Source organism: Orcinus orca, chromosome 10, assembly GCF_937001465.1.
Source record: "Orcinus orca chromosome 10, mOrcOrc1.1, whole genome shotgun sequence".
NCBI lineage: Eukaryota > Metazoa > Chordata > Mammalia > Artiodactyla > Delphinidae > Orcinus > Orcinus orca.
The window spans coordinates 100,203,793-100,216,145 of NC_064568.1; the positions used below are offsets into that span (position 1 = coordinate 100,203,793).

General features: G+C 38.5%; 1 protein-coding gene across 7 annotated transcripts in view; it reads left to right on the forward strand.

The window, feature by feature from the left end:
* The first annotated feature begins 1,989 nt into the window (after positions 1-1,989).
* The window catches only part of EEF1E1 (eukaryotic translation elongation factor 1 epsilon 1), a 29,172-nt gene continuing 18,808 nt past the window's right edge, over positions 1,990-12,353 (forward strand). For 5 of the 7 annotated variants that reach the window (XR_004477649.2, XR_004477650.2, XR_004477653.2 and 2 more), the window contains exons 1-3: positions 1,990-2,140; positions 5,678-5,878; positions 11,845-11,940. Coding sequence is in view for 4 of the 7 variants with exons in the window: in XM_033408092.2 (XP_033263983.1) it covers positions 2,054-2,140; positions 5,678-5,878; positions 11,845-11,940 (384 nt within the window). In the remaining 3 variants the exon portion in view is untranslated. Of the gene's footprint in view, positions 2,141-3,618; positions 3,679-5,677; positions 5,879-11,844; positions 11,941-12,353 lie in introns of all 7 variants that reach the window. The other 2 variants (XM_033408091.2, XM_049715636.1) reach the window with 2 other exon arrangements.

Below are 12,353 nucleotides of genomic sequence, written 5' to 3' on the forward strand. Positions count from 1 at the left end.
TGTCTCGACAGGCCATGCTCTGACATTAATTCTTCTCTGAAGAATGGAGTAATCCTCTCCCCTTCTCCACCCCACTCTGGGAGACCTTGAAGCCTGATCTACGGTAGCAAGACCCATGCACTAGAGAAACTCTTGCATACGTACACAGGAGCCTGATCAAGGATCTTACGGCAGCAGTGACGTAAGGCAAGAAATTGGAAACAACCTAAATGTCCATCAAGAGGATGACGGATGGTGAAACCATTACAGCTCTTGTCTGAAGTGCTGAGTAGCAGCTAAAAAGAATGAGGTGTGTAAGTGGCATGAAAGAAGTCTCCAACACATTATTGAGTAAAAGGAAATTGCCAAACGATACATAGGGTATGAAAAAAATCAAGGAGACACCCAAGGTACCATATACATGTGTGTACATGCCCAGTAAAAGGTCTTGAAAAATCCACTCCAAACTCACTGCAGGGGTTGCCAGTAGGATACAGAATGGGATCGTGGAGAGTCTGATGGTCATAATTTCAAGCCTCAACTTGAAAATGCCGGGTTCAATCCTGCCTCTAGGCTTTCACACTGGCTGTTCCTTCTGCCTTGGGACACTCTTCCCTGGGGTTTTTGCATGGCTGGCGAGTTCTCTGTTAGGTTCCTGATCAGTTTTCCCCTCCTCAGAGGTGTCACTGATGCCCTGTCTAAAGCAACCATCCCCAGGCTGTGGGTGAGGGATGGAGAGAGACTTTTCATTGTATACTGTTTTGTGCCCTTGAATTTCAAACCAAGTGAACTTCTCACCCATTCAAGAAATAAATAACAATGTAAAAACCTTCAGGACTTGAAGGGCAGAAATAAACATAACTACTTTAAAACAAACAACTTTCTTTTAAATTACAAAATCTATCTATAATATTTCAAATCGAAGTGCATAAATTAAAAAGTGATATTCCACCCATATATCCAATCTTACTCTCCCAGAGTTATCACTTTTACCATTGGGTGCATGTCTTTTCTGATACTTTATATTGGAATTCAAATCAAATCTCAGGTTAGGTGATTTAGGTCAAGGCTTATCTTAAATATAATGCCTATTGGAATTAGATAACTGTACAGATGTTTTTAAATATTTTATTGCAAGCAAAACGTGTAAATAGATGAGTGAATTCTCTCAGAGGACAGGCCTTTTTGGAAGGAGTGAAATAGTTATTCAACTCTCTGTATAAGGAAAATAAACAGATAATTAATGCACAATAATCCACTTATACTGGAATATCCTTTGTCTTTTGTTTATGTCGACTTGGCCAAATTTTCTTTTCTTTACATTTATGTCTGCTGCCATAATTAACTCTTTAAGTATTTTAGGGTAGGGAAGGTGTCACACAGTGACAGCATTCCCCACTAAACTATATCTCTGACTTAGTGATGAACTACCTTGTGTTTCCTTTCCATTTCTCTCAGACTAATACACACGTTGTTTTTTCATTCTTCAATGTGGAAATCATTTTTCATAAAACTTCTGGAAATATTCTAAGTTCAACATATACTACCCATTTTATACTTTGAAGATGTTAGAATATCTTAGGGAGAAAGCGTTTTGTGCATTGTTTATTTATATACCAAAAGCTACATAAATTGTATCACTATCACACACAAATTAAACATAAATATACATAAAACACATAAATATATCTACATAAATTATATCGCTATTATATCTTTTGGTATTGCAAATAAAGATCATTAAAACTAGTAATGGCTGAATGGGCTATACAAATTACTTGACACTATCTAACACACCCAGTGTTCTTTGATAATCTTTAAATTCAGAATTCTACTGCTAGCCCTGAACTGGAGCGCTGAGGTCTGCTAGTTCCTTCTCCAGCTGTCACACCACCCCCGACCCGCCTTCGGCCCCGCCCCTCACTTAGCCCCGCCTCTGCGCACGGCGCACCTTCCACGCCCCCTCCGTTCAGCCAGTAGCCGCTGACGTTTGTGAGAGTAGAACGTCCCTCTCAGCCAATGCAGGAGACCCTTGCTGACCTGGTCCCGCCCCTGCCGAGAGCTCGGCCGGAAGATGGCGGCGGCCGCTGAGTTGACGCTGCTGGAGAAGTGTCTGGGGCTGAGTAAAGGGAACAAGTACAGCGCTCAGGGCGAGCGCCAGGTGAGAAGCTGAGGCAGCGCGGAGGGGGAGAGGTGGGCGGGAGCGCGGCCTGCTGAGCCGGGGTGGGACCGGGCCGGCGGGCGGAGGCGGCGGAGCGAGGATGCCACGCGTCTCCTCCCCACAACGTGTCTGCGCCGCCGGCTCTCCAACTGCGGCCCTGGCTCCCGGAGGGAGGAGGGGACACCTGCTTCTCTCGGGCTTGGCCTGAACTTTTCCTCCTGCGAAGTTGTCATCATCATCCCATTCTGGGAAAGCAAGGGGGTCCTCAGAGAGCCCTCGGGTAGACCGAGCTGGAGGCCCCGCGTGTGCGTTCAGTGACAGCATTTGCTGTAACAGTACTTTTCATTCAGAATTACGCAGCGACTGCGGAGAGCAAACGGCGTGCCGAGTACACCGTGTTAGGCCGGGGGATACGGAGGTGGTCGAGGCGGACATGTCCCTCCCCTCAGGAAGCTTGATTTTTAGCTAGGTGGACAAGCATTGCAGCTGTGTTAGTTGCAGTACTGAAAAGTGCTGCATTGCAGAGTAGACGTATGAGAGATCACGTAGTGAGTCCTGGCGCAATCTGGGAGATTCGGTTTTTCTGAGGCCTGTGAGGTCAAGTTCAGTGTGCAGCGTGCAGAGATCGAGGAGGGAAGTTCCGCGGTTGGAGATTGCCTGGTGGGGTGTAGGGACTCAGATTTCTGAGGGCTTTGAAGGACGTTTGTGTTTTATTAGGTGGGTGGTTGCGGTGGAGGAATCAATGTATCAGAGGAAAATGTAGGAAGACAACTTTGGATTATGTACGTTTTTTGCCCCTTTGAGATTTTTTTCTAGATGATACTTGGTTTTTGTTGTGACTTTTTCTGTTCCTCATTTGGTCCATCTTAAAATCTTGTCTTGAGAGCAGTCGTATTGTAGTTTTTACACGTCAGTTAGATTGAAGTCTGGAAAGGATAACATGACTTGCCTGAGACCAGCCCACTGATGGGTGCAGAGTAGGCACTGGAGCCAGAGTGGCCGAGTGGCCAGCTTGTGCTTTTGCCTCTGTACTCCTGCTGATTCCTCCCCTTCTGCCCCTACTCCCTGGTTTGGTTTCTATTTTTAGGGGACGTTGCCAAACACGAGTCTTGCCTTCAGAGAGCTTATGATCCAGTATGAGAAGTAGTCATCGACAGTTCATGTTAATCAGAACAGCAGAGCTGCTAAATGGAGGAGAGCGTTGTTGAGGAGTGTGGAAGAGAAAGTTAATTCTGACTCTAAAAATGAGTTTGTAAACTATGTGAAAAGCTGGTGTTTGAAGTGTGTAAGACCAGTAAATTACGAAAGATTGGGTAATTGGGGGTAACAAGTAGAGCAATACGGTGGATGGTGCAATGCAAAGTAAATCCAGAGTTGTAGTTCGAGGCCCAATTGTGAGGGCTGTGGAGTTCAGAGTGTGGTTTCTTATTTTATTTTAATTAAACCTTTGTTCTCCTTTTTCTTTCTTTTTTTTAAAGCAGAGGACAGCTATTGAAGGTTTTCGTTGATGTGTTTGGGGAAAGGGATGAGGATATATGGTAAGATTTATTCATTTTGGGGGGAAGACAGCTGACAGCAATAGCCAGCAATAAGGCATCGCTGCAATATTATCGATAATAAAAATTTGAAAACAATCCAGGAATCCAGCTCTAGGAGAATGGTTATTAAATTATGTACATCAGCACATTGGAACATTATTTATGTAGCCATTGAAAGTGATCACTTTGAAGACCATGGAACCGTAAGGTGAATGTGAAGTGGTGTGTGTCCCGTGACTGCAGCTGCATGAGGTTTGTCTACTTAGGCTGCGTAAAGGAAGGAGAATGAACTTTCCAGCCAAATGTACTTTACTGAAACCCTGACTCTGCCGTTACAAACCTGGTGACCTTGGTTCTTTATCTGTAAACTAAGGAGGAAATTACTTACCTGTCTTAAGAGATAAAATGATTAGATGAGAAAGTAACCGGAAATTTTTTGAGTTCCTGTGATGGGATTGTGGATAATTTGTTTTTCAAAATAATTTTCTAGAATTGTCATTTTACCCCCACAGTCAGCAGTTGTGAGTCCTTTTCTTTCCTCTTTCTTTCTCTCTTTTCTCCTTCTCCCTCTCCCTCTCTTTTTTTCTCCCTCCCTTCCTTCCTGTCTTTCTTTCCTCCCTCCTTCCCTCCTTCCCTTCCTCCCCCCACCCTCTCTCTCTCTCCCCCTTCCTTCCTTCCTTCCTTCCACCCTTCCTTCCTCCCTCCCTCCCTCCCTTCCCCTACCTAAAAGCACACGCATCTCAGTGAGTTACCTGCCATAAAATGCACACAAACACAGTCAAGGAATGGAACACTGGCAGCATCCCCAGTGAGTTGCTATTGTTTTCTTTTAATGCGTTTTTTTAAAGGAGGTTATTGGTGATCTTAGAAGTAATGGTTTCATTTGAGAGTGAAGGCAAAAGTCAGAGTTCAAGGAGCTAAGTAATGAATGGAAAGTAGCTGGTGAGGAAGTGGAAAGCTGAGACTACCTCTGGTTGCTTCCTTTACCGTTTAGGAGGTAACCTTTGAATCTGTATCCATAAAATGTTAATCTCCCCGTATACTTCACATGGTCATATTGACCTAGATGTAAGTGTGAAAGGGCCCTCAACAGTGAAAATCGCTATCCGAGTTCAGTATGCTATTTGAACTGAACAGATGGCTGAAGAGAGCAGCCGTCTTCCAGGGGAAATATTCTCTTTTGGTTTCCTGAGGTCCTTTAGATTGTATACTTGTTTATAATTGATCAGTCTCCCCATTGGTGATACTTTCCATTTTCTTTTAAATTTCTCAAAATGCTTCGCTTAGTTGCGCATCAAGAACATTTAAATTAATTAGCAATTTCTTATAATCTGAGCCTTCGGATTGCTGTTACAGTAGGGGAAACTTAGAAAGTAGGATTGTTTTTCAGGTGATTACCTGAAGCCCATACTTTATTATTAGACTTTTATAATCAGTGACCTCACTCTAAATGACGCCAAAATTGATGAATATGCAATCCATGGTAAGGAAATCACCATCGCAGTCCACGCCTAGTTAATGAGATAACTATTTATATTAGATCACATATCACTTAAACCAGGATAGAACTCATTTGGTGGTTCTAGCTGTATCAACATGAATTCAGTGTTCACTATAACTGTTTCTTACTTTTGTTATTACAGAAGTTGGGTTTATTTAAGCATGTTCATTCACCTTGCTAAATAAGGTATGGGTAATCTTGATCAAAATTAATGTGGTATTATTAGGATTTCCATTTTCTCTTTTTGTACATATGTAGTTATAAATTATACAGAAGCATCATTACTAATTTTTGCAATGTTATTACCAGTTTCATAGCATCAAGCATCTATTATCAAATGTAAATTATGTGACTCTTATTTTCCTGACTCATTTGTAGGTAATTTAATATCTTAAGGGTATTTGAAAAGACAGTTTGGGAATTAGCGATTACTTAGAACTTACAGTCGTGATGGTATTTGTTTTTAAAATTTATCTGAAGCATTTTTTTCTTTTTAAGATTCCAGTTCTTCAGACGAACAATGGTCCAAGTCTAACGGGATTGACTACCATCGCAGCTCACCTAGTCCAGCAGGCCAACAAGGAATATTTGCTGGGGAGCACCGCAGAGGAAAAAGCAGTGGTTCAACAGTGGTTAGAATACAGGGTAACTCAAGTAGATGGACACTCCAGTAAAGACGACATCCGCACTGTTCTGAAGGTATCGCCACATCTCTTTATAGGCTGAAATGTGTGAACTCTTAATAACAGGATGTCTCTTCCCTGAGATCAGTAACTGAAGTTGTTGGCTTTCTTTACTTGTTTCCTTCTGCCTCATGTTAGTCTCTACAAACTAACAAGGAGCTACCTTGTTACATAGGTACCTCCTTGCCTGGAACAGCCTGTGCCAGCCCCTCAGCTCACATACCCCTTCCTCAGCTCGTCCTTGGCTACTCTCTCTCAGACAGATGCACTTCCTTGTTCTCAATGCTTTTCTTTCCTAACACAGCACCCTGTGCTTTTCCTTTGCAGCACTAATCATAGTTAATAATAATAGCTTTGTATGATTTTTTAATGTGATGGCTTGATATTCATTTCCCCCACTCTGCAGTCCTGATTCCCTAACCAGTAAAGTACTTTCTTAAAGCCAAGGGGGAATCAAAGTTTTGGGGGTTGTAGTTTGTAAAAATCTGTCCATTTGATCTGAGAAAGCCCACATTTCCTGCCTTTGAGATTGATTGCTTTGGGATTTGTATTTTCTTTCTAAAGAGGTCAAGTTAGAATTAAAGAATCTATTGATATAAAATATAAACCAAATATGGCTCCAAAATCACTAAGAATAAAAAATCTTTATAAATAAAATTATTTTTGTTAATTATATAAAAATAAAGCATTGTTTTGTTTTTTTGTTTGTTTTTAAGCTTAAAATTTGAAGGAACCTTAGAGATCACCCAGACAACCACATGTCATTGTAGGAATCCCTTCTGTTTCCTAATTTTATTCCAATTATAATGTAAATTGGTAATATAAGTTGTACAAGAAGATCTTATGGTACTGAAAGTTTTTCATTTATCATTCTGGGAGAAATGGTTTAAACTGTCTTCCTGACAGATACCATCAATAGAACTGGTAGAAAATAAATTTCAGGTCTCTTTCCTTTATAGGTCTGTCCTGATCAACTACTCTTTTTTAATATCCACGAGTGGCAGCGCTCCCAAAGGGAAGCAAGCATGTCTTCCCTCTAAGTGAATGGGAGCTTTCAGGCAAATAAAACGTAAATACAACTCTCTCTTACAGTTTTCCAAAAGAAAGCATTAGTAGTAAAGTATTTAATTCTGAAGTATTTCATTGAAATTGGGTGTGTAAGTTCAAAAGTCGTATTCAGAGATTTGGTATTAGGAGCTTAGAAGTATAAAACATTGTGTCTGGGATATGTCAGTATTATCTGAAATCTCAACTGGGAGAATCCAGCTGGCAATATGACCATCTTTGAAATGTACAAGGCACTGGATGATTTGGGTGGTCGCCCTTGCTCTGCCACTGTTTGCTCATCTGTCCCTACAGTGATGAGTAGGATACGGTCCTAGGGGCTGATGATACAGTGACCCACTAGGCACAGCCCCTGCCCTTACAGAACTCAGACCAGTGGGGGAGACAGATGTGTGTGTGATTTGGGGCTAGATGAGAAAGGGTTGTTTACTGTTTTACTTTGCTTTTTGCTATTTCATGATAGTGTTTTTATTTTAAAGGCAGTATCCGTTGTAAAACTTTAAGAAATATAAGTAAGCAAATAAGAGAAATTTCAAACATTTGTAGTCCCACCATCGAGCGAGAACTGTTAGCAACACTTATGTTTGGTCCTCAGGTAGTGGATTGTTGACTCCCTTTCGTGTTCTTCACATGCTTTTTCTTTTCTCATATATATATGTGTGTTGTATTTTAAAAACGGGCCACTCTTGGACACTGTAACTTGTTTTTTTTTGTTCACTGACAGTATGTTGGGAGCATCTTTTCAAGTCCGTAAATACTCGCTTATACGGTCTCTGATAACCTGTTAGTACTCCGTCACATAGCTGTGCCAAGATTTAGTCTGTCCTCACGTAGTGTTGGATTGTTGCTGAATATTTTCACACATTCCCATTGGTTTCCTTAGGCAAATCCCTACAAGGGAAGTGGTTGGGCCAAAGCTATATATGTCTAAGGCTATGTTGTTCCTCTGCCTTCCAGAAAAGTGTATTGACAGTGGCTTCTTCCACAAAACCCTTGCTGCCCTGGATGTTATCCCTTTTCCTTCCTTACCACCCCAATTTCATAACCAGAACAAACCAAAAAGTGATCTCTTTGTTTACTTTGCACTTTTTTCCTTGACGTTGTTAATGCCGTGGCATTTTTTTCATAATGCTTATGAGCATCTTCATTATTTTTAAAAATTTGCTTACATGTATTCTTTGCCTGTTTTCATACTGGGCTATTTCCGTTTTTATTACTTATTTTTTAAAATTTTCCTACTAAGGATATTGTGAAAGGATTTCATTTACTTGCAAAAATTCCATTTCAGAGTTAAAACCACAATGGCTCATAATTAAGGTGTAATTTCAGAAAGCAGGCATTATGATACACTAACATTTGGATCAGGATGGAGGATATATAGTTGTTTATTATACTGCTTTTTCAATATTATTAGAAGGTTTAATAATAGGTAATTAAGAGGAAAAAGAAAAATCAGGTGGAACTCTATAGAGGGAAATATTTTTAAAGTTTGGCAGTGGCATCAGAAAGACTTGTTTAAAAAAAATGTAATGAACATCAGACATTAGTTCTGTTCCCTGAATATTTTGAATGTGTGAAATTCTGTTTTGAATTTCAGAATTCAATTTCTGAAAAATTTCTGAATTTCTGAAAAATCAGAATTTAATTTCTGAAAATTTTGATTTAGATCACTAATCAGAAAGATATTACCTATTCATAGTTTTTGAAACTCCATTTCAAAGTCTTTATAACTAAAGAGTATAACCTTAAAAGAGTCTTTATAGCTAAAATATAGATATGGATTCTATTTTAAGAATATATATACTATACAAAGCAGTGTTGAATTATTGTTTCAAACCTTTTTAAAAATGCTTAACATTAATTGTAGATATATTTATTTTATTCTTATGCTTTATTAAACTTGTTTCATTTGAAGACATTTGAAGAAAAACCATCTCCATTAAGCAGATTATTATAGCGTTTAAGTGGTAGCCTGTAATATACCAGTGTATTTTACCCTCTCTACCCAATTTTATTTTGATTCTTATGCATTTGCTTCCCTGTTTATGTCCGTGTTCCTTTATGTCATCGTCTGTACCACCCCTAACAGTCCCATATTCAAATACCGTTTTGAAAATTACTGTCTTTAAGTGAAGGCATGGGCAAACTCAAAGAGATCAGATTCAATTCAGCAAACATTTACTGATTACTGAACCACTATGTGCCAAGCATTTGGCATATGATTTGAGAATCAAAACAGACTTCTCTCTCTACAGCTTAAGAAATTTTTCTAGAATGAATGCTGTTGACCTCTGGAGCAGTGTTTTATAACTAGTCTTTAGAGGAGCCTGTGAGAATATCTGATATTTATAAATCTTTCTCTGAAGGTGAGATGAATCTTTTGTCTCCTTTCATGTGAATGTAATTTAATGTAAATTCCTGTGCTGTTAAACTACATGTTAATTTCGAGAGGGACCAAAAATATGTATATAATATATTTTCTTTTGTCTAGATTTTTTCTTTTCTCAGGAAACTAATTGATTTTATTTATGCTGGTCTATCAGATAATACTTCTGATTTAGATTAGGATCCTTTAAATTTTTTATTTAATTTTTTAACATGTACTTAAATTTTTTTTTCCTTCAAAAGTGCCTCTGAGCTGTTTAGGGAGCTCAGTGCTTAACCTTTTAAAAATTGATGGTCATTGTCTGAGGAACAAATGACAGAGAACTTTCTGTAGCTTTAAATGGTGTTTAAAATTGGAGTCTTTAGGGTGTTAGAAAAACTAGATATCCAACTGCAAAAGAACGAAACTGGACTCTTACCTTACGCAATATTTAAAAATTAACTCAAAATGGATCCAAGTCCTAAACATAAGACCAAAAACTGTAGAACTCTTAGAAGAAAACCTGGGGGGAAGGCTTCAGGTCATTTGATTTGGCACCGATTTCTTGGGTATAACACCAAAAGCACAGGCATCAAAAGTAAAAATAGATAAATTGGCCTTCATCAAAATGTGAGGCTTCTTTCCATCAGTAGAAAAAATCAACAGAGTGAAAAGGCAACCCATGGAATGGGAGAGAAATATTTGCAAATCATATATCTGGTAATATCCAGAATATATAAAGAACTACAACTCAACAACAACTAAGAACCCAGTTAAAAGTGAACAAAGGACTCAGGTAGACATTTCTCCAGAGAAGATATACGAAGCTAATAAGCATATGAAAAGATGCTCAACATCACTAATCATTAGGGAAATGTAAATCAAAACCACAATGAGACACCACCTCATATCCATTAGGTTGACTACTACCAAAAATAAACACCAAAATAGCAAGTATTGGCGAGGATGTGCAGAAATTGGAAAACTTGTACACTGTTGGTGGGAACGTAAAATGGTGCAGCTGCTATGAAAAACAGTATGGCGATTCATCAGAAGAGTTAAAATAAAATCATATTTACCGTATGATCCAATAATTCCACTTACGGAAATATACCCAAAAGAATTCACACTAGGTCTCAAAGAGATATTTGTACACCCATGTTCATGCCAGTGTTATTCACAGTAGCAGTTAGGTGGAATCAACCCAAGTGTCTGCTGACAGATGAATGGATGAATAAAATGTGGTCTATACATACAGTGGAATGTTATTCAGCCTTAAGGAAATTCTGACACATTTTGCAACATGGATGAACCTTGAGGATATCATGCTCAGTGAAATAAGCCAGACACAAAAGGACAAATAGTGTATGATTCTACTTATATGCAACGTATAAAATAGTCAAATCCATAGAAACAGAAAGCAGAATGGTGATTGCCAGGGCCTGGGGGATGAGGGAGAGGGGGAGTTGTTTAATAAGTACAGAGCTTTAGTTTTATGAGATGAAAAAATTCTGAAGATTGATTGCACCACAGTGTGAATACCCTTAACACTTACTGCATCATGCACCTAAAAATGGTTACGGTGGTAAATTAAAATTTGATTAATTTTACATGTTACATGTATTTACCTCAATTAAAAGTTAAAAATATACATATATTAAAATGCAACAATAATTACAATAATTATTAACAACATTAATTTAATTAATATTAATAAATAATATGATCAATATTATAATTGATAGCATTGATATATTAATATAATTGATATTGATTATACTTATTGTAATTAATAATTATATTATAGTTATTATAATTATAATAAATTATAATTCTCTTAAAACATAGGAATTGTTGGGCTTCCCTGGTGGCACGGTGGTTAAGAATCCACCTGCCGATGCAGGGGACACAGGTTTGAGCCCTGGTCTGAGAAGATCCCACATGCCACAGAGCAACTAAGCCCATGCGCCACAACTACGGAGCCTGCGCTCTAGAGCCCGTGAGCCACAACTACTGAGCCCGTGTGCCACAACTACTGAAGCCGGCGCGCCTAGAGCCCGTGCTCCGCAACCTCAATGAGAAGCCCGCACACCGCAACTAGAGAAAGCCCGCACGAAGCAGTGAAGACCCAACGCAGCCAAAAATAAATAAATAAAATAAATTTTTTTAAAAAATAGGAATTGTTGAGGAGCTTTTTATATTTTAATGGAAAAAATAAATCCAACATGAGCATGATTTACAAAATGCTCCCCCGCAAAAAAATTGGAGTCTTTGAAAGGATCAGAGATGGCTGTGAATATCATTTTCTAATGTTTTCTTATTTCTTTAAAATAAGGCTAATAATATTTACCTTATTTTTAAAAATGAGTTGATTGTTATGTGATTTGTGATTTTGAGTGAATTCAAATCTATTATTGTCAAAGATTAAATTTATTAAATTAAATGTCAGTATTGTGTTTTCTAATAGCCTTCTAAATGTTTCAAGTCAAATGTATAGTTAACTTTATTATTACTGTTTTTTAAATTAATATTTTTTAATTTTTTTTCCCTAGGATCTTAATTCATATCTTGAAGATAAAGTCTACCTTACAGGATATAACTTCACATTAGCAGATATCCTCTTATACTATGGACTTCATCGCTTTATTGTGAGTATTTGAATAGTTATTGGTGTTTTTGTCTGTGATGTTCAGAATGATTTGTTTTGTCTTGAATTTAAATCAAGTTTGAATTTTCAACTTATCACATGAAAGTGAAAGGAATTATTTTTATACAAGGTACCTTATGCAAATATTCCTTCCATGGATCCATCACACATAGGAGCTTCCTGTTCCTTGACCTGCTTGATTCCTGTTCTTGTTCCTGTTTCTCTTTGGGGCTCCTTCTCTTGCCACCCTTTGTACTCGCTTGTCATCCTCACCTAGACCCCACCATCCCCTTTCTGCTCCAGCTCTACGCCTCGATTTCAGTACTGCACCTTCTGTGCCATCTCTTATCCTAGCTCTTAATCTTACTCCCTAGTTCCATCATTATCCGAAGTAACTCAATTCCTTCCCTCTTT